The 19,373-nt window shown below is 42.9% G+C and overlaps 1 protein-coding gene across 13 annotated transcripts in view; it reads left to right on the plus strand.

Moving 5' to 3' along the window:
• The first annotated feature begins 297 nt into the window (after positions 1-297).
• Positions 298-19,373, plus strand: part of LOC142583235 (transcription factor 4-like) — a 161,838-nt gene continuing 142,762 nt past the window's right edge. For 5 of the 13 annotated variants that reach the window (XM_075693607.1, XM_075693611.1, XM_075693617.1 and 2 more), the window contains exons 1-4: positions 299-437; positions 1,328-1,392; positions 4,590-4,701; positions 11,820-11,845. In XM_075693607.1, the coding sequence (XP_075549722.1) occupies positions 356-437; positions 1,328-1,392; positions 4,590-4,701; positions 11,820-11,845 (285 nt within the window). In that variant the 5' untranslated portion in view covers positions 299-355. Of the gene's footprint in view, positions 438-1,327; positions 1,393-4,589; positions 4,702-11,819; positions 11,846-19,373 lie in introns of all 13 variants that reach the window. The other 8 variants (XM_075693613.1, XM_075693615.1, XM_075693616.1 and 5 more) reach the window with 3 other exon arrangements.

A 19,373-nucleotide genomic window follows, 5' to 3' on the forward strand; every position in this document is an offset into this window, starting at 1 on the left:
TACGTCTGGAAGTTAAAATTTCTTGTTACATTGTTGAAATATAAAAGGTTTAGTTTGCAAAAAGTATTACGTAATGTTTTAAATACAAGCGCAGCAGCGTCATATAAATTTTTGCTTGGCGTTCAATTAAAAAATCGTTTAGGAACGTAGGGCAAAAGTTGTTGAGCGTCTTTAATAAACTACAGGCTTTATTTCAAGAAGCTTGATAATAAACATACAAAAACAACGCCATTAGCGAATAAAACAAACAAACAAAAAATTTTGGGACGCCATCTTGGACGTTTTTTGATCAGCAGCGACCTCTACTCCGATTCTCGCACTTGTTTAGGTCGAGAGTGTCAATGTTGGTGTTATCATGGCGACAAACGACGATGAGCCAATGCATTTGTATGAAGTGTTTCAAAATTGTTTCAATAAGATAGCGAATAAACAGCCAGGTGAGTAGGCCAATGCTCTTTGTTCCTGTCGCGCTGCTAACGGTTTCACGCGAACCCCGCGCAGAGCCGCACGGATGGTGCATGCACGGAAGACGCTCTCTGCGGACAAAAGCATCACCAGTGAGGCTTAACGAACGTATTAGTCGAGGAAAAACCGTTAATTGGCGATGGAAAGCGTCGTGGACCATTGCGTTAGCTAGTGTTTTGTCTCTGAATGCAAACATGAGCTCGAGAGCGGGTCATCCGGTGACGTTGTCTTCGAAGAGACGCGCTCAGGTCGGAGCTTCGTGCGTCCGATCTTCAACGCCGCTTGGAGGAGACAGCGGATAGCGAAACTTTTTTTTTTTTCTTCGCGCCGATCTTTCTCATCGGCTTGTGCCATAATACCGACTCAACCAAAAGAGAAAGAAAAACGCTTTAGCCTGCGTCATGTCGGCTTTAGCATAGTAGTTTATGGCATGCTTAACACGTAGACGGGTGTGTTTGTAGTAATGTTTTCATGTTTACACTTGACAGTCGGTATACTTTTTTTTTTCTCGTCTCGCCGTCCAACGTTGACCGCGGATATACTTTTGCGGTTTCGTAGTGTCTGCCAAGCTATTTCGCAGTTGGTAAAATTTCCTAGGAAGAGAGCATGATGTCCTCTTCTCAATAAACTGCTACGTCTGCGGTCGCTTTCGCGACGCGCCGCGTGCTTGCCTGGCGTACAGCTATCGCTCGCGCGCGTTTTTACGCTCCTTGTCAGCGTACGCTAACTTTGCCAGTTCAAGAAGACGCTCGACGTGTTTTCTTTTGCGTATTTTCCGCGAGTGATTGTCTTTAGTGTACCTTAGCATCGAGGATTTGGAGAACCGCTACGAATACATGGTGGAAACTTGTTGCCGTTTCAGAAAAAAGTCGAGAAATGCCTTATGGAATGCCTTACTCCAGTCAAGGGGAAGATGCACTACAACCTGTAAGTATTCACTTTCGCGTTGCGTTCTGTAACTTCGGTGCGAGGTTCTGGCGTCCTGCGCATTATAAAAGTGTACAGATGAATTTACCATCCCGCCGTGCACGAAGCTGACACTTAACTTTACCTATGTTATGACGTCCAAAATTTTAGGCATTACTTTCTTAAAAAGACACTGACAATCTTGTGCAACGTCAGGTGAATCCAGTTCTAACTGCACTCCTGTGTTAACACTGGGCGATTGCATGTTGTTATTGAGTTGTTGAAGCTCCTGTTCAGGAGGAAAAGGGGAAGCTTCAGGAGTAAGCTCAGTGTGTGAATTGCCGCACTGTTAATTCACTTGTGGACGAATTTTGAGTTTTAAATTGGAAAGAAAGGAAGTTCAGCGCCGTACCTTACTTTACGAGTTCGTAAAGTGAGTTGTTCCTAGCAGCTGTGTTGCTTTACATTGCTGTGGCACTTCCCACAAGACAACATCAGCCCATAATACGCTAGGAACTATAGCCAGTGAATTAAGGCTTTTATCATATAGAGAGATAACCATCACGGGCACATTGGAGCACAGTGTATTTTGCACGCCTGTTTGGAATGCAGCTTACTTCCTGCCCTTTATGGAATAGATGCTTGTTGTGACAGACAACAGCTGAATTTTGACTCCGATGAATATTTCTGCCGCATAAGATCTTCAGGAAATGACGGCAAGTGCGCATCTCTATTTGGTGAAACAAAACATTGCAGAAGTTTTGAGTGATAAGTTTGCAAAACATGCGACACCTGAATTATTTGTCTGCTCTTAAGATGACACAGTTATGTTGAGTCTGAAGTTCTTTTTTTTTTTCTTTTTAATGTAGTGTCTTGTGCAAAGAAACCTCTTTTCCTTTTATTGCTGGGTTGTACATTTGGTTTATAAAGGGGCAATGCCATTAAAATGCCAAGGCCTGTTCAACCACTGCCAAGGATAAAAGAGCGGCTTGGTGATTGATGAGGGCAGAACATGAAGTAAGCGACACTTGAATGCAGGCCAGTAACAGGCTGCATTTATTGCTACACGCCTTATGCCCTTAGCACTGTGTGCGCACATGTTTAGACAATTATTATGCTCTTGCTTTTAGTGTCAGCCATTGATTACTTTGGCATGTGCTACTGTTTTGTACTGCTATTAGTCCATTATGTTGTAGTGTTCAAGACTTTATTCAATGCTTGCTTCGGTCTTCACACACACCTGCACATATATATAAGACTATTATGAAGTGAAGGAGAGCTGCAGCATTTGTTTCTCATGTAAGCTATGTGCATTGAAAATAAGTTAGATGTGATGGCAGAAAGTCATTTCACAGCAATCTGTGTTAATGGTGTGGGAGTAGAATTTATTATTGGAACTTTTCTTAATTGTGAAGGTAGCCTTCCCATGAGGCAGTTTGCCATGCTAACGACATTGTAGTAATTTTTGCCCTCAGTGCGAGCTCAGTTTGCGTGTTTTATGACAGTGAAAATTTAGGCGTCTTTAGTTAAGAAGCGCAACAGGCAAGACCTGGCATGTACAGAAAGTGACTTCCTCTTCATTTGAACCATAACTAGTGCTGCTACTAGTTAAGCAAATAGGCATTGCTAAGAAGTGCACATGTGAGTGTGGAAAAAGATATTAGATGGAACTTCGAAAGCACATTATATGGAACTGCCTTGGATTGTATGTGTAGCTGCGAGTAAGTAGTAGCTACTACATTTCATTGTCACTTTGCTCACTGGTAAATTTGCAAAACTCTCGAAGTTGGCAGGCCTACAAAACTTCCCTTCACTGAAAAGCTATACTGCAGTCCAACTTTGCCATTCTATTTCAAAAACAAGGTTTATGCTATCTGACATCCATGTTTCTGAGCAACCTGAGGTCCTTGTCAGTTCTGAGGGCGACGCACAGTTTAGTAAGAGTGGTCAAAGGTTGTCTGTGCATGTGAATCTTGTCGTGAAGGAGCGTTACTGGGCAGAGATGGAACCCAATTTTCGATTTAGTGGTCTGAAGACAAAACAGTAATAAACAAGGAAGAATGTTGCTAAATGTGCCACTGACCAGCAGTACTCAGTTGCAGTGGATGAAAGTTTTTCGTTAGCACTAAGCCTTCTTGCAAGCCAGCCAACATACAGAATTTTGCTAATCGTCCATTTATGCTTAAAAGCTTTCTATCAGCTGACAGGTAAGGCTTGGCTGGCACCTTAGAGTTCAGCCCTGAGGCCTGTCTTTCCTGATGACAATAGTCAAGTGGGGAACAAATCTGTAACTGTAAATAAGTATGTTTGAACAACAACAACTTGCTATTGGCAAAGGGCCGAAATGCTCAAATGGCAACCTTCTCAGTGCCTGCAGTTATGCAGAGGCCACCATGCAGTGCTGTTCTTTCAGCATGTCTCTTGTTAGTTCTCAGTGCTTATCATTACATTAAAGAGACGCTAAATAGAAAAAAGATGATTTTACCTGTATAAGTATATTACCCTTCTGCAAGATTAAAAACCCCGCTATTACCATGAGAAGAGGTTTGGTAAATAAAAAAGGTGCAAAAAAAGAAATACAGGTGGCGACACCTCCTTGAAGTTCCCGCACCGGTTCACCGTAACATCATAGATTTTGACATCTGCTAGGGCCTAGTTTGTTCATCTGTAAAAATGAGCTACCTTGTATTCTGAAGGAGATAAGGGTCGAGCTTAGCCATCAAGGCCCAAATGCAAAGAAGTATTGTGAAGTCCATGATGTTACAATGGCATACTGACGCTGGGGTTCTGGTGCGAAAAAAAAAGAAAGTTGAAGTGGTACCTTCATTTCCTCTTCTAATAATTAACCTGTTGTCATGAAATGAAGCAAAATATGTTTTCAAATACTTAGTCAGTTTAAACTACTTCCCTTAGTGTCCTTGTGAAAGCACAGTTGGACCGTGTTATAAAGAAGACACATCTGAGAGGAAAATACCTTCATTATCTGTTGCATGCTAGTATCGGCAAGAGACACATTATGTTTACTTTGTTATATTCTTTAATTTGTTATATTTGGGTTCTTCATAAAATGGTTCAACCGTACTTGCAGGTTCTCATTTCAAATTATGCTTCCGTTTCAGTGGATCTCTTAACCATAACCATTCCGTGTTGAAAGTAAAGTTTCACTTTACTTGGTGTAAATCCTCCCCCCCCCCCCCCCTTCTTTTTTCGTGATGCAGGACGGCCTGGGCAACTTTCCCGGCGCAGAGCCAATAGCATCGAACGACCCAGCCTACTTCCAATATGGCAATGCAGCTCAGCAACGGTTACTACCACCGGACACCAGCAGAGGTATGGCAGCCATTATGTATTTGTTGCAGTAGAGAGGAGTCCAATAGGCACAGCCAGCGATATACGAGAACGGTGGCTGCACAGGCCTCCTCCTTGAGGCGCGCGTGGGTGTGGCTCGGAACCCTGGCCCAAGAGTTCAAAAACAGTGTTCTGCGGAGCCTGTGGAGTGCAAGAAGATGCGGAACATCTAACGCTGCAATGCGCGAAACTGGTTTCACCTGCAAGAGAAAACGCCACTGTTTCCGGATGCACCTGGACTCGCAAATGCAAACACTTGGAGCTACTGCCATCACCAAAACCGGACTGGGAGAGTGATGGAGAGGGTGCCAGCAGTAAACATTTCTTTCTCAGTCATTTTTATTAGGACACCAGGTACACAGACTACGAAAGGGAACTGCTTTGTGTGTAGAATGTGAGCAAGGAAGCAGTTTGCTACACCCATAGCGATGGAAAAATGATGTGCTGCTCGCGGGAGTGTATGGCACGTTTTTGCCTTTGTTGTGGAATAAGTGATGGAAGAAGGTGCGCTGCTCTGGGATTCATTTTGTGCGCGGTGCTTCACTTCTCCTGAAGCCTGGCCAACACGGGACACAAGTTGGGCCACAATGGCCTTTCCAGTGTCATCGCCATGCCGTCATCATACTGATGGTAGCGAAATGGGGCAGCTGTATGCAAGACAGGATACGGAGCACAGGCCTGTGGTTTAACAAGATATACCAACCAGCTCAAATGAACAGAGTATTAATGACTAAAGGACTTCACGAGCCTGCTTGGAGATTGCCTAGTGCGGTGGCTCTGATGCCGTGGCCTGCTGCCGTGCATCAGAATGCGGGTTTGATTCTCGACCATGGTGGTGGCACTGTAACATCAAGGAGAGTAACAGCTCGCGTACCACGCTTTTGGGTGCACAGCGAAGGATGCCAAGTGATCAAGATTAACCCTGCGCACCTCCTACGACATCGTCTCTTACTGTGTTGCTCTGGGTTGTTAGACCCCAGTCATAATGAAGCTTGAGGATTTTGATTGCCCATGTGCGTTGTGCTTATCATCTGGTTATGGCAATTTTGATGAAAAAGTTTCTGGTGCTGTCTGCTCGGGACAAATGGTATCGATGCTTGCTGCCTTGCCGGTAACCTGTCATGATTGTGTGTGTGTGTGGACAAGGCGCAGGAGAGCAAGACGGAGTTAGGACCGTTATGGAAAATGACTGTGCAGTTTACCAGATTGTACCGCAGCTGTGCAGACATGGTGTCAAATGCTGGCGGATGCAAATACGTGTGTGGGACATTTTGCCAGTTCCCATGAGTGCGTTCACTCTTGAGCAGAGGTAGCCTCTGCAAACAGGCACGTCACGGGCCACCTGCAATGAACTTTAGTTTGGTTGGTTGTATGATGAAGCAATCTTGGCAGAACTGGTAGTTGTTCAATTTTGTTTTAACAGCCTTTATATAGCACCTAGCAGATGATGTGAACAGCTGGTGGCTGGCGGATGTGGTGCAGATACTAAAACATGGCCTCCGAAATCTTGGGCTTATCGTGTGTGCCCATCTTGGAGGTTGCACCTGAGTGCTGCACTGGTTCTGAACATTGCAGGTTCTGTGTTGTTTCAGGCAAATGATAACTGCAGTATTTTCTTGAGCTGAGTAGGAAAATGTTGATTTACTTGGAACACCTTGTGAAACAGTTACTTGCATTTCGAATGTAAAATTTTGTACTGAGTCTGTGTCTACACTACGTATAGACTATCAGAAAGTAGTGTTCTTGTGGAGTCCAAAATTTAACAAGCATTTGTGCCAGTCTTGAAGGTTTTCAAAAAGTTTTTTTTTTTTCTGCACATGGAAAAAGGAGCTACACAAAAAATAGTGCCTACTGTAAGCAATCAAAATTAACGTTTTTAAATGTGCTATTTTCAAGCCCAGTATGTTGAACAAACATTAACATGAATTTAATGAAAGGGCAAGGTTGCTGGCTGCTTCTGCTAATGACTTACAGTTGGTGTTATCTCTGTAGAATGTGTTTTCTGGAGGGTCTGTGCATGTTAATTGTAACATCCTTTATACATAGTGCAGCGACTCTGATAATGCAAGTTAGCTTGATCAGTAGAAGTTAAAACGAATGCTTATTTGTGTGCTACATCTCTTATTAACCTCACAAGACCCGACACATCATTCTCGATACATTGAGTTTGATTCCTAAAAATTCGATTTTAAGTGCGATAAACTTTATGCAAGGTCCATAGCAATGTTGTTAATACCCTGGAGCGAGATTTCATTTGTGGGTAGTTTAGCAAACCAGTTACTCAATAGTTGATTAAATAATTATGTTAATTATTTTTGCTAGAACAGTTCATTGCTTCTTAATGTACTTGTCATGGCCAAAAGTAAAGGGAAATGAGTTCTTCATATTTTCCTGGATGTGAATTGTGTTCGAGCTTTTGGGGGTTAGTAAGCTCCTTTGAGGCTGAATCAAAGGTGGGAATCGTTTGCTTTTTAATTTGCCTTCCCTTAAGGCTGGCGCTGTGTTGCATTGTGTATGGAATTTAGCTGAGGGGAGAATTGTATCTAAATAAGAAAAACGCAATCTAAGCTTGTGTAGGTTGTCTGCATGATCTTTTCTCTTAAGTTTTGATCGACCTAGTCATTGAGTCATTGATCATATAACCTGTATTGTGTAAGAAAATTGGTTGTTAAAGGCCAACTACAGCAAAATATTAGAGGCCGCTTAAAAAAACGAAAGAAACTGGTTTCAGATGAGGTAGGTGAAAAGCTGCCTCCGTTCATAATGTTATCTGAAGTGCGAGGAGATGCTTCTTTAGAAGGTGGCAAAGATATACATTTCTCATACCAAAACTGAAGCAAACACCACCAGTATCACTGAAATTGCACACAAACCAGACCTTTAGACACTGAAAATCTCAGGCCTCATGGTCTAGAATTGCTGTCACGTGCGCTGTTAGACGCCAGTGTCGTCTGCTTAGGTGCTACTTGAAGGCTGTTAATAGGGAAGTTAATTCATTACCAGCCCTGCAGCTTTGCCAATATTGCTTGAATAGTATGTAGTAGTAGTTTATGACTAGTTAAGTGAAAAGGAGATTTTGTTTCAGTTGGCCTTTAAGTTATGCAGTAAAGAGGGGGGGGGCACCCACCTGGCCTTATACTTCATTGTTAGTTTTTCATTCTTTTTTCCTTTTTAAACCGGTCTAACCTTAGTGTCTGTTAGATGTCACTTGAACTTGGCTTTACCACTTTGGTATTTCTTTCACATAATGCGAGTGAGGTGCTCCAGTGGCTGCCACCTACCTGCTCACCTTATCAAAAGTCTGGTCGAGTGAATGTGGTTGCTCTGCAGTTTCTTTTTGTTGTTGTTGTTGTGCGCATCACTTCTGTGTCTCTAAAGCCCTGCAACACCGCTTCTACGCAATCTTCCTATGACGGGATGTTGCATGCAACATGACAGCATCTGTTGCAATTGCCCAATCATTTGCTCAAGCGGGGTTTCTGGCTGGGTAGCTATGGCTCTAGTAAAACTGCAGCTGCAATGCTACGGGCATGTTCTATCTACTCGTGGTGAAATGCCTTGTGGTGTGGTACTGGTGACAAGTGATATGTTTTGCCTGGCTGTCATGTTTCAGTTCACATACTGCGGGCGTTTGCATTTGTGTGCATGCTCTAGGAGGGTGGAATATTTAATTCCGTGGAAAGTGCTAGAAGACACGTAAAACAAATTGACCTTTTTACCATGGCACGTGAAGGAAGCTCTGCCTTACAGAACTCGGGAAGAATTTACAGTGTGGCACACTTTTCAAAGGAATGCCCAGTAAATATTCAGCTAACACCTACGGCATCAATGCAAGCAGGCTTTTTTGATGTATAAATTCCATCATAGTGTATCCCGTAAGTGTTCTTTTTTGAAATCTTTTCTGGACAAAGAATGAGCATTCAAATTATAGGGGTTTATTACCAGTTAGGGGCGTTCGCTTTAACAGTGAACTGTGCTGTACCGCACAGGGAGCAGTGGCTAGCTCGCACAACCTGCGGCATCTTAAGTTCAGTATAGCGGATCTCGGTATGGACACATTTCGCGATTATGCTATTTACAAAAAATGTTTTTTGATCTTTGCTTCATTCAAAATCAAATATTATTACTGCGAATTTATGTCACAGCTTAAGTTTAACATAATCCTTGTTTGCACCGGGCATGCAAGTGGGCTGCCTAACAAAAAAAAAAAAAAGGCGACAGATCTTGCAGTTTGTACAAAATGCCTCTTCAACGAAATAACTTCCGTAACAAATTATCCTGTATATCATGGGTGAATTCCCACCTTGCAAATGTATCGTAAGCACTTCTACATCAAAGACCACTGCAATGAATTTGCCTGTACTACAAAGGAATTTAGGCGTTCCCGACAGCTGATTTGCCACTTTACAATGAATGCACGTGGTGCCACCTAAAGCACTGCACGGGCCAACCTGAAAGTACGGGCCCGGTGCCGTGGACTGCTCCGCGCCGTCTGAAGCGTTTTTTGATGGGCCCAGGCTGACCATGGGCATGATGAGGCTGCGGGCTTTAGCCAGGCTTAGGCTTGGAGCGACAGGCCCGGGCTGGACTTGGGCCCGCTCACTAAAAGGCCTAAGTAGAGCCTTCGAGCAGATGCAACATTAGGCATTGTATGGCCTAAGGCATTCTGTGCCAAGCTGAAGTGACATGTGAAAAGAGCTGGATCTTAGTATACCTTAGGAAAGAAAATAGAAAAGCAGATAAAGTTCCAATTTTTTTTTTCTTTTCCACAAGAATGAACGTTTCCACGTAAGGAAAAATTAATTAGAGAAAGAAAAATGCTCTTCAAACCATTTTCCTGTTATTTTAGTAACATGGGCCTGGGCTTGAAATCACGGGGCTGGGCCTGAGCTGGGTTCGGTCATGTACGCCCTGGCCTGGGCTAGGCCTGTGCTTGGTATCACGGGCCCGAGCTGGGCTTCGGCTTCATGAAGCGGGCCCGGGCTGGGCCGGCACAGAAAAATCAGGCCCTTGCAGTGCTCTAGTGCCACTGCCTTCCATAACCACTGCTACGCTGTACTGGGTATAAACTTGGAGCGAGCGGTTGATTTTATCAATCGGAATCTTTCGGTGGAATGCTCCTTGGGGGATCACACTGAAGTTAGCTCAAACTTTACTCAAGCTGGTTTTCAAAAATAATGCCCAACTTACACTCCTCGCATTTCCATGGCAACCAGAGTCTCCTTCCCACAGCAGCCACATGTTGTGTGTTGATTTTACATGAAGACGGATGTGACGCATGCTTCTCATCCTACTTCCGCCTAAATCCGAGCCTTGGCAACAGAGCAAATGTCAAAGATCTGACACTGAGCGAGTTGGTTCAGGACGACCAGTGGAAAGCACGAACCCGCTCCAGATCAATCACTGGAAAACACTATACGTATCTCTTGAATTCACCTTAAGTAAATGTTATCTTTTGCTTAAACGGCTTAACCTGCTCTATAGCAAGTGGTGCTATGCACAATCTTTACAACGAAGTGACCTTTATTATGAACTATTTTGGATGTGTCATGTGTTTGTTGTTTGACTCTACTTGCTTTTCAGCATACAAACACTGGCAAGCATAGGAATGTTGAGAGGAATTTATTAACCCAGTTTTTGTTATTTCTTTTTTTTTTCGTTCACACACAGGCTTTGAAAAAAAAACATTACAACTGCAACTTGTGAACAATAAGGTTATGCCAAATTAGGTATTGTTCGTGCACCTTTGTGTTTCTTCTACATAAGCTAATACGTTTTGGTCACAAGCATATGCTTGTGCATATGCATATGCTGGTCACAGAAACACCTCCGCTCATTGAGTGGTGTAAATAGGGTCAGATCTGTAATAATTGATAATTATGACCTGCTTTGTCACACATAAGTACAAATTCAAAATTTTAGCTTTGAAGCAGAAATATCCATTGGCAGGTCACTAGAAACTTGCAAAACCAGACACTTCCAACAGTGAAATGGAGGGGGGGGAACGACAACAAAGAATGAAAAAACATCACCATTCCTGTTCCTGGAAATGGTGAACGACCCAGAAAGTCGAGATCCAACTCAAGTTCTCGACACGGTCTCCAAGATTAGGCCACTCCTGTAGTGTGCTGAAAATCTTGGGAGGCGTCACGCTGGGATTTGCGTCGTATCCACTGTTGCGCCACACTGCGTGCCTGTCATCGAGGCAACTGGTGCCCCCCCCCTCTCATTCTTCTGAAGTGGTTGCTCTTGTGCTGAGCTTCAAACATCCACTAACAACCTTGACCTCGTCATGTTGGGCCAACTCTCCCAGCTATCTGCACGGACCTCCAAAGTTTCACGAAACTGCCGACCCCTTCCTGTGGGTCGAATTGAGGAATCCGGTGGCGCACCACACCAAGACTGCTGCTGCGACAAAAGAGGAATGCAATGCGGGTGACGTCGGCGCCCGCCGCGCCTCGTTTCTGCCGACAATGGGTCATCAAAGGGACTTAAGGCAGAACCAGCCCATTGTTAGAAGAGAATGTAACCGCCAGCCACCCCGTCGGTCTGGTGCGCTGTGGCCACTACTTGTACGCTATTACCTGCTATATCTGTACATACTGTATAACGCTTTTCGTCTCCTCTTCGTCTGCTTCAAGAGTCCATCTATCCTCGTCCCTGAGTCACAATACCACTAACCACCAGATGCAGAGGTCTGCTTAGGTGCTTTTTAAAGGCTGTTAATGGAATAAAATTACAGGATTAGCAGCCCTGCAGGCTTTTGTTAAGATTGCTTCAATGGTATATGTTACTCATTCTTTTGACGAGATTGCTTCAGTGTTATGTGTTACTCATTTTTAACCAATTTTGCCAGTGTGAAATTTTGTTCCACTTGGCCTTTAAGAAGTCCAGGTGGTTGAACATAAACAGGAGTCCTGCCACTCGAGTGTCCCTTGTAGCCCATACATCGCTTGGGGATGTTAAACAGCACAATTTGAGTTGATTTTGTTTTCTTTCTTCTGGCCATGTTGAGAGTGTATGCACGTGTCAGCGTTACAAAAAAAAAAAAATTGTGTTCTGCTGTACCTGAAGTCAGTTTCTCTTCTGTTCTTGTGCAGGTATCACGAACAAAAGGAAAAGAGACGTAAGTGTCCTGCCACTTATTCATTGATTATAGAGGGATTTAGGGCAGGGGCCCCTAGGTTTTGGCTTCCCAGATGTTGTCGTGCTGGCCAGAACTGTGAAGGGGAGCAGCAAGCTCTAGAATTGGGTTTTGTGCTAGTGCCAGTTGTCTGGGCTTGTTTTATGTTCTGCTGATATTCAGGATGCTCATGGTTAAAATTTTTCTTACTTTGAGAGGGCTCATAGAATGGATGTGAGTCGAAGTAATATGTCAAGGAAATCAGTATTTGTGTGTTAACTTCAGACCATTGTACAATGAGAAGCACTCGTGCAGGCAAAAGTGGTGAAAACACACACTACATGCAGCAAATAGAAGCAGCAACGATAAACACAATTGCCCCAACCCCAGCAAAGAACGGCAAGAAATGCAAAAGAAGGTAAAAAAGCACAAGCTCAGTTGTGCTACAAAAGAGCTTGATGATAACCAAATTAGAAATAACAGCATATAAATATTAAAGAGCAGACACAACAGGCTGTCTCCACTATGCCTTTGCTGTTCAGGAAATTATGCCAGGCTGTGTCGTTTAATTTCCAAAACAGATTCATGTCTTTGTCAACCTAGCAAGGAAGGGTAATGCTAGTTTGACTGATAGCGTTACCATCTTTGGCACATTTGTTTTTTTAATCGACTCTCCTAAAAAGAGCTTAGCTAGGTTATATTGTGTTATATAGATATATAGGTTATATACAGGTTGTCCCACGTAACTTCTAAACTGAAAGGCACTCTGGATGCGAGTTGAACTGAATGCATAATGTTGGCACTGGCCTAGAGTTACTCAAGCTATTTTTTATTTTCCCCTTAACTAATGAATTAGTTATGCTTAATTAATCAGCTTTTTAAGTATTGGCTGCAGACTGCAGGTCTAATACGCAAAGTTATAGGGCGCATTGAGTAACCTCTCAATAAATTGTTTCCAGCACGAAATATCTCCCACGGTCTTCTTTTCCGCGTTTCAAAGAAAGCCAGTGAAATATGAAAAAATACCACATGACCGGGCACTTGCGCACATTATTGTGCTGCTCTCAAGCGCGCGATGGATGAACAAGGTCGGTCGGGTGCAGCGAGATTTGACCATGACAGGGCGTTATGCGTGGTGTAGGTATCTGGGCATGCGGCTCTTATTGCATGACGGTTCAAATGCTTGCTGCTGGCCGGGCGTTGCCGACCTTGTTCATGCATTGCACGCTTGAGAGCAGCACAATAACAGTGTGCAATCGACCTGTCACGTACACGGTATGTTTTCATATTTCGCTGGCTTTCTTTGGAACGCAGAAAAAAGGACCACGTGAGATATATCGTGTTGGAAGCAATTTATTGAGAGGTTTCTTAAGGTTCTCTACAACATTGCATATCACACTTGGGGTCTGCAGCCAATAATTAAACATTACTAATCCATTAATTAAGGGGAAAATGAAACATAGCTTGAGTAACTCTAGGCCAGTGCCAACATTATGCATTCGGTTCAATTCGCATCCGGAGTGCCTTTTATTTTTAGAACTTTGGCTCAAGTTATGTGGGACAACCTGTATATGTTATATAGGTAAGATAGGTTATATTATGTTGCGCTCACACTAATTCTCACTTATAAGGAACCGCTTTATCCGAAACGAGTTCGTGATGCCCCCATGGGGCTCAGGCTTTGCAGCTGATGATGATATATACAGATGAAGATATGCAATGTATGACAATATGTAGAGATAATGAAATTGAAAGTCAGGCATATGTTGCACGAGATGGCTATGATAGGCTTCATCGGCACTCATTGTATACAAACTTTTCAGTTTCTCTGAAAGTGGTCCCATTTGTTTGAAGCGAAAAGAAAATGCTTCAGTGGAAGCTTCCATGTTAACTCCAAAGCTCTTGAGCCCGACCATGGTGGCAGCATAAAGATGGGGGCAAAAGGCAGAAACACTTGCATATTTCAGATTTAGGTGCATATTAAGGAACCCCAAGTGGTCAAAAATAAGCTTTAGCCATCTGCTACAGTGTCCATCCTAACTCACTGTGCACATTCACTGTGGAACTACTCAATTTACTCAACACTTTGGGCCAAGTTTGTGGCAGTTTGCTGTCAGTGCCAAGTAGGATGCTCCGTGCAGACCTTAAAGGGCCCCTGAAATGGTTCAGACAAATTTTGTAGACGCATAGGGTACAGCTAAAGTTATTCATTCCCACCACAATTTGTGTGAAACGTCTCATATGAAGAGAGCTACGGACGATTACAAGTTACCCTCCTCCATAGTCATGCCTTTTCTCCTCAACTCGTTCGCCGAGTGATCAGGGCTAAGCTCCGCCTTCACTAGCTCTGCATCATGATGGCACGTCGGGTCATCGATTTTCGGTTCTCTAGCAGCGCGTGTGCGAAGCAGCATGCGTTGCGAGCATTCTGTCGCAGGGCCGAACGTGTCTGGTATTCCGGTAACCACAGGCGAGCTGGGCATTTCAATGGATGGCTGGAGGCATAAACTCAAGCTGATGAAGGAACTTTAGTGTAGCTGTACGTGAGTGGCTTGATCGGTCTGCATGGTCCAGCCACCTCTTCATGCAGAACTTAACCAGGCTAACAAAGTGCTCATATTGTTCTAACCAAGTGTAAAACATTTTAAATATTTACAAAAACAACATGTTAACGATTACACTTCTGCGAAAAATTTATGCCAGCAGCAAAGAAGAATACATTTCGTTACTGCTACTGTGCGTTGTTGAGCTCTGTGCCACCAGGTGGCTGCACCGTGCAGACCATTCACATTTGCGCATCTGCTCATTCCGTGAAACAGTACAGTCAAACGGCCAGGCCCTATCCCTTTGCGCTTGCGTTTACCCGAATACCGGACTCGCGAAACGCTATTGTGGTAGTAATCCACCCGTGTAAAGTGACTACTGTAAACGCACAAATCCTGACGCCAATAGGATAGCAGGCAGTCCGATGCGCTACAGCCAGTCCGCTCGTCTGCTGCCTTGCACAGGGACACGATGTCGCAGCTTGATATATTACCAGTCGCTACGTTTGCAGCCCACAACTCAACAAAGTCAAATCGTAGTGCTCGAAAAAAGACTGAGACCGACTCTGACCGTGGAGATCTTGTCAAAATGGAGCACATTGTAACACAAGCAGACGACACTTGCTGTGTGCCGGAAGTGCTTAAGTCTAGAGAAATTGTTCTTGTGCATTCTCTTTCTGTTACTCCCTTTCTATAGAAACAAATTAACATTCCACCTATTATGAACAACATTTGTTCACCATAAAGTTGGAAAAATTATTGCCGACACGCCCTGGGCAGCCAATCAGATAGCTCGCCCTACTAATGTCATTGGGGCGAATGATGTCAAATGGTTAGGGGCAGCTTAAAATTCAGCCGAGCGATGTGCTGCGATCGGCAGCGATGTACATTTTTAAAACCTTTTAAATTACATGCCTTACGCGGAGCACTTGGATGCATCAATTAATGATCAGAAGGGCCTACTCTAACGGCTCGGTACATTTGTTTAAAATCGTCAAAATTGTTTCAGGGTCCCTTTAAACACATCTTGTGTCCAATTAACGTGCAGTGTCACTGATGCAAATTCCTTGCCACCCTAGATTGTTTGGGTCCCCTGTTCTAAAGCTTTCTTATGGCTGCAGGTGAAGATTATGCTGGGCAGGTGCTTTGAAATGCACGCTATCATCTTTATTTTGATCTTGTCAGATGCACACATTGAATATGAAAGGGTGGAGGGAAGAGAGAGAGAAAAGAATAAACATACACTCAAGTAACATGTACAGGAAATGATGTCACTACTGCAACGTAAACTTTACTTGCAGAAATTGCACTGAACTTCTGATTCAATACACGGGAAACATACATCACCATGTCCTTATGCTTTGCATTCATAGGGGAGATGGTTTTATGTTATCGCTCCTAGCAAGACCCTTTTCAAAAAGGGTGCACTGAAGGTTATTACTGCTGAAACGTTCTGCCTGCAGTCCAATGATTTCATTTGTTTCCCGTAAGATTATTATGGAAAAAGCAAAATTTGTAAGGAATCTATACAGATTCTGTAAGAATTACATGGAAATCATATGTAAAGATATAGAATTATTTGAATGGCATAGGGAACGGTTCAGTAATCTTCAGTGGAATTGGAACTCACTACTCGTTCTGCTTGTAATCACTGAATGTACCGTATTTATTCAAATCTAGGCTGATAGCTTTTTTCAAATAATCATGTACCAAACTCTAGGGTCGGTTTAGAGGATTTTTAAAAAATGTGCCAGTTTTTATTTGAAATCGATAAATATGCTGCATAGCTAGCACCCTCTAGAAAAGTCAGTATTGCAGCCACTACTAGCCGTGCCAGTAGCCAACTATAGCACGCGAGTGATGTCGTCATTTGGACCTGGGTCGTATCGGCGTGCGGCGTGCCGTTATCGTAATGACACCAAACAGGTGATGCCACTATGCTGCCGCTTTGAAACGAAAAATTGTGCTAGCCGCAGAGGCATCGTCAAACGTTGAAGCCGGGCGGGACTTCGGCATCGATGAGAAAAATGTCCGTCGTTGGAGGCAACAACAGGAGATGCTTTTTGTATGTGCCGGCTGCAATGAGGAAATGACGGCGATAAGGGAGATAGTGACGTAGAATGAGCTCGGCATGTTCGTATTCAATAAATGCTGATTTCATTTTCTGAACGGTGTCCTCGCTTTTTTGTTTGGCCTACTTTCGAGGCAAGTTTTTTTTTTTTTTTTGGCTTTGGATTTTTAGGAGTCGGTTTAGTATCGGGGCTGGCCTAGATTCGAGTAAATACGGTATCTGTGCATTCAACATAGGCAACACGCAGTGCAAATATAAAGAAAGCACACAGACAAGGAAGATGCAGCGCCTGTTCTTGCATGACGCATTTACTGTGCTTGTGTTCTTCAAATCTTCAACCAATCTGGCAAACAGTGCCTCGCAGTAGGGGAACAATATTTTCTCGAGCTGCCTCCTGTTGAGTAGAGTGTATTGTGCATGTGGAAAAGTAAATTTATGAGCTTGGGTTCATTGCAGGCTTGTGTGGCTTTAATTACTGGCAGCAATAAATTTGTTAGTTTGTTGCTAAACTTATTCTTATACAATTTTGTGAAGGTTATGCCGGATGACTGACTCAAAGCAGATATAGAAGCCAGTTGAAGTTGTTTTGTGAGAAAGTTTTCAGGTTATTGGCACCATTGTATCGTTGTTGTCTGGGTTTCAACATTGGGAACTACTTCGTTTGAAACAGGGTTGTCTAAATGTAACAGTCCATGAAGGAATGTAAAAGAAAAAGATATTTATAGAAAAACTTGAGGCCATAAAATAACACCATTGGAACTCTCTAGTAAAAGGCTACTTGGTTGGTAAGTGACTTGTAATCTGCAGATTTTCTTACTTTGCTAGAGTCGTACTTAGTTGCACAACAAAAGCATAAATTCCGAGTCTGCCTGTAAAATGGATTCTATAGTGCTACACACATGCGTGTAGTATCCTTTAAGAAGGTAGAAATATAAAATTTTTCACTGGATAATTCTGGTTGACTTAGTTGTAATTATCAGTGCAATAAACCTGTTTAGTTAAACTTACTAAGGAGGGGTGACATGTCTGATGTATAATGCAGGGCCTCTCAATTGAATGAAACCAGTAATGTCATCCTTGTAGAGCATGTGTCATGAGCATGAATTGAAACATAAACAGGAAGGAAGTGTTTAGAGCAGTTGCGCGTAGTCGCACAGAAGTGCAATCACTACATAGCCGTTTTATCAGTATGGTGCTGTCCCAGATCTGTGTAGTAATGCATGAACTAAGCCAATGCTACTAGTGCACGCAAATACTGTGCTGCAATGCATTCAAATCTCTTTTGACTTGTTTGCATTTGAACTTATGCCGATGGTACATTAAGCAACAATAATAAAATAACTACAAGTTTAAATAGCTGCCATGGTTATCCTATCATGTATCAGCACACAGCATTACGAAGGTTGCGTATTCTGGCAGTCACTGGAAATGTAGTTCCAACTTCAGCAAGAATATATTGGCTTTTACTAGATGACCACAGTGATACTTTGTAGTGCGAAACCCAGTTCTATTGGTGCTGAATGAAAATCAGTCTAGATCACTCGCATCCATCAAAATGCCTACAGTAGCCAATAAACATTGCATACACTGTATATGTGCATCAGAGATGCTATGAGTTGTGGAATTCAAGACCGCCTCTTGCATATTTCTTGAATATTCCTTGATACTTATTTTGGTATTGAGGTACACATTGGGCACTGGCATGTAAAAATTATCAGTAATAATTCAAGTAACTCACAAACAGCCATCAGGCACTGATGTAATGAAAAATAGGAGAAATAATGCTCTTTCAATTAAGATGACACCTTGTTAATTTAGGAGAGGGTAAACACTCGTTAATCTTGTCAAAAACGAAAAGAAGCAAACACGAAATAAAGGCAACTCTGCTACCACTGAGAAGTCAAAGCCAGAATCTCCTCATTGCACATGTGGGGCTCACCCAGCTATGGATGCAGCTAATTGTTTTAACGAGTTTGAAGTGCTGCGCGTGTTGTATTTGTTGCGTCGTTTTGCATGTGACTAAATTTACTTTGCAAGGTTGTGGGCATTGCTGAACATTCAAATGTTTAGGAGGACAAGTACTTTTCTTTTTTTCTCATTTCCATGGCACCATAGGGAAGGGGAAGGGGGGACTCGCACAAAAATGAAGTGTATTTTCAGATGGACCATTGAAATTAAGGAAGCACATTGTGCATCGGAGTTACAAATTTACTGATGGACGGAAAACAGCACGAGAAGTAATCTCAAGAAGAGCTCTGAATATAGCTCAAGACAAACTCAAAGAGTGGGGAATGCACCTGCAAGAATGCAAATCTCATGTGGCCCACACAAAGGCAGAGCTGTACAGCTTCGCTTGGTCATAATTCCAGATGCACACACACAAACAAACAAACAAAAAATAAAAAGCCATGACACTGCCATTCCTCTGACAAAATAACACTCCTACAAGTCTAACCATGCTGCACATAGAGAAACTTATTTCAACTAGTCCATGAGCAGCGCATTTGTTCTGTCACTCACCTTGCATACTAGCTGGCAGCACATCCAACTGTGACACTGTAAGCTGGGTGTTCAGTGCATTTAAAGTAGCACAGCCTGATATTGTAAGAATTGCTTTATTTGGAAATTGGATTTTAAATGCGAAACGTTTCTTGGCAAACATTTGCTACTTTGACAATATCTATCTATCTAGCTGCCTACGTCTTGGTCCTCTCATAGTCATTTCGTTAACTTGGTATGTGCCAAAATTGACATAGTATGGTGAACATAAATTATAGCTTATGACATGAATATCATGACGTGTGTCGTAGGTCATGAAACAACCGACTACGTATTGGTGCTCTCATGGTTTTGTTAACTTGGTATGTACCACAATTGGCATAGAATGACAAAAGTGTATGACGAACATAAATGAAAG

Source organism: Dermacentor variabilis, chromosome 5, assembly GCF_050947875.1.
Source record: "Dermacentor variabilis isolate Ectoservices chromosome 5, ASM5094787v1, whole genome shotgun sequence".
Taxonomy (NCBI): Eukaryota; Metazoa; Arthropoda; class Arachnida; order Ixodida; family Ixodidae; genus Dermacentor; species Dermacentor variabilis.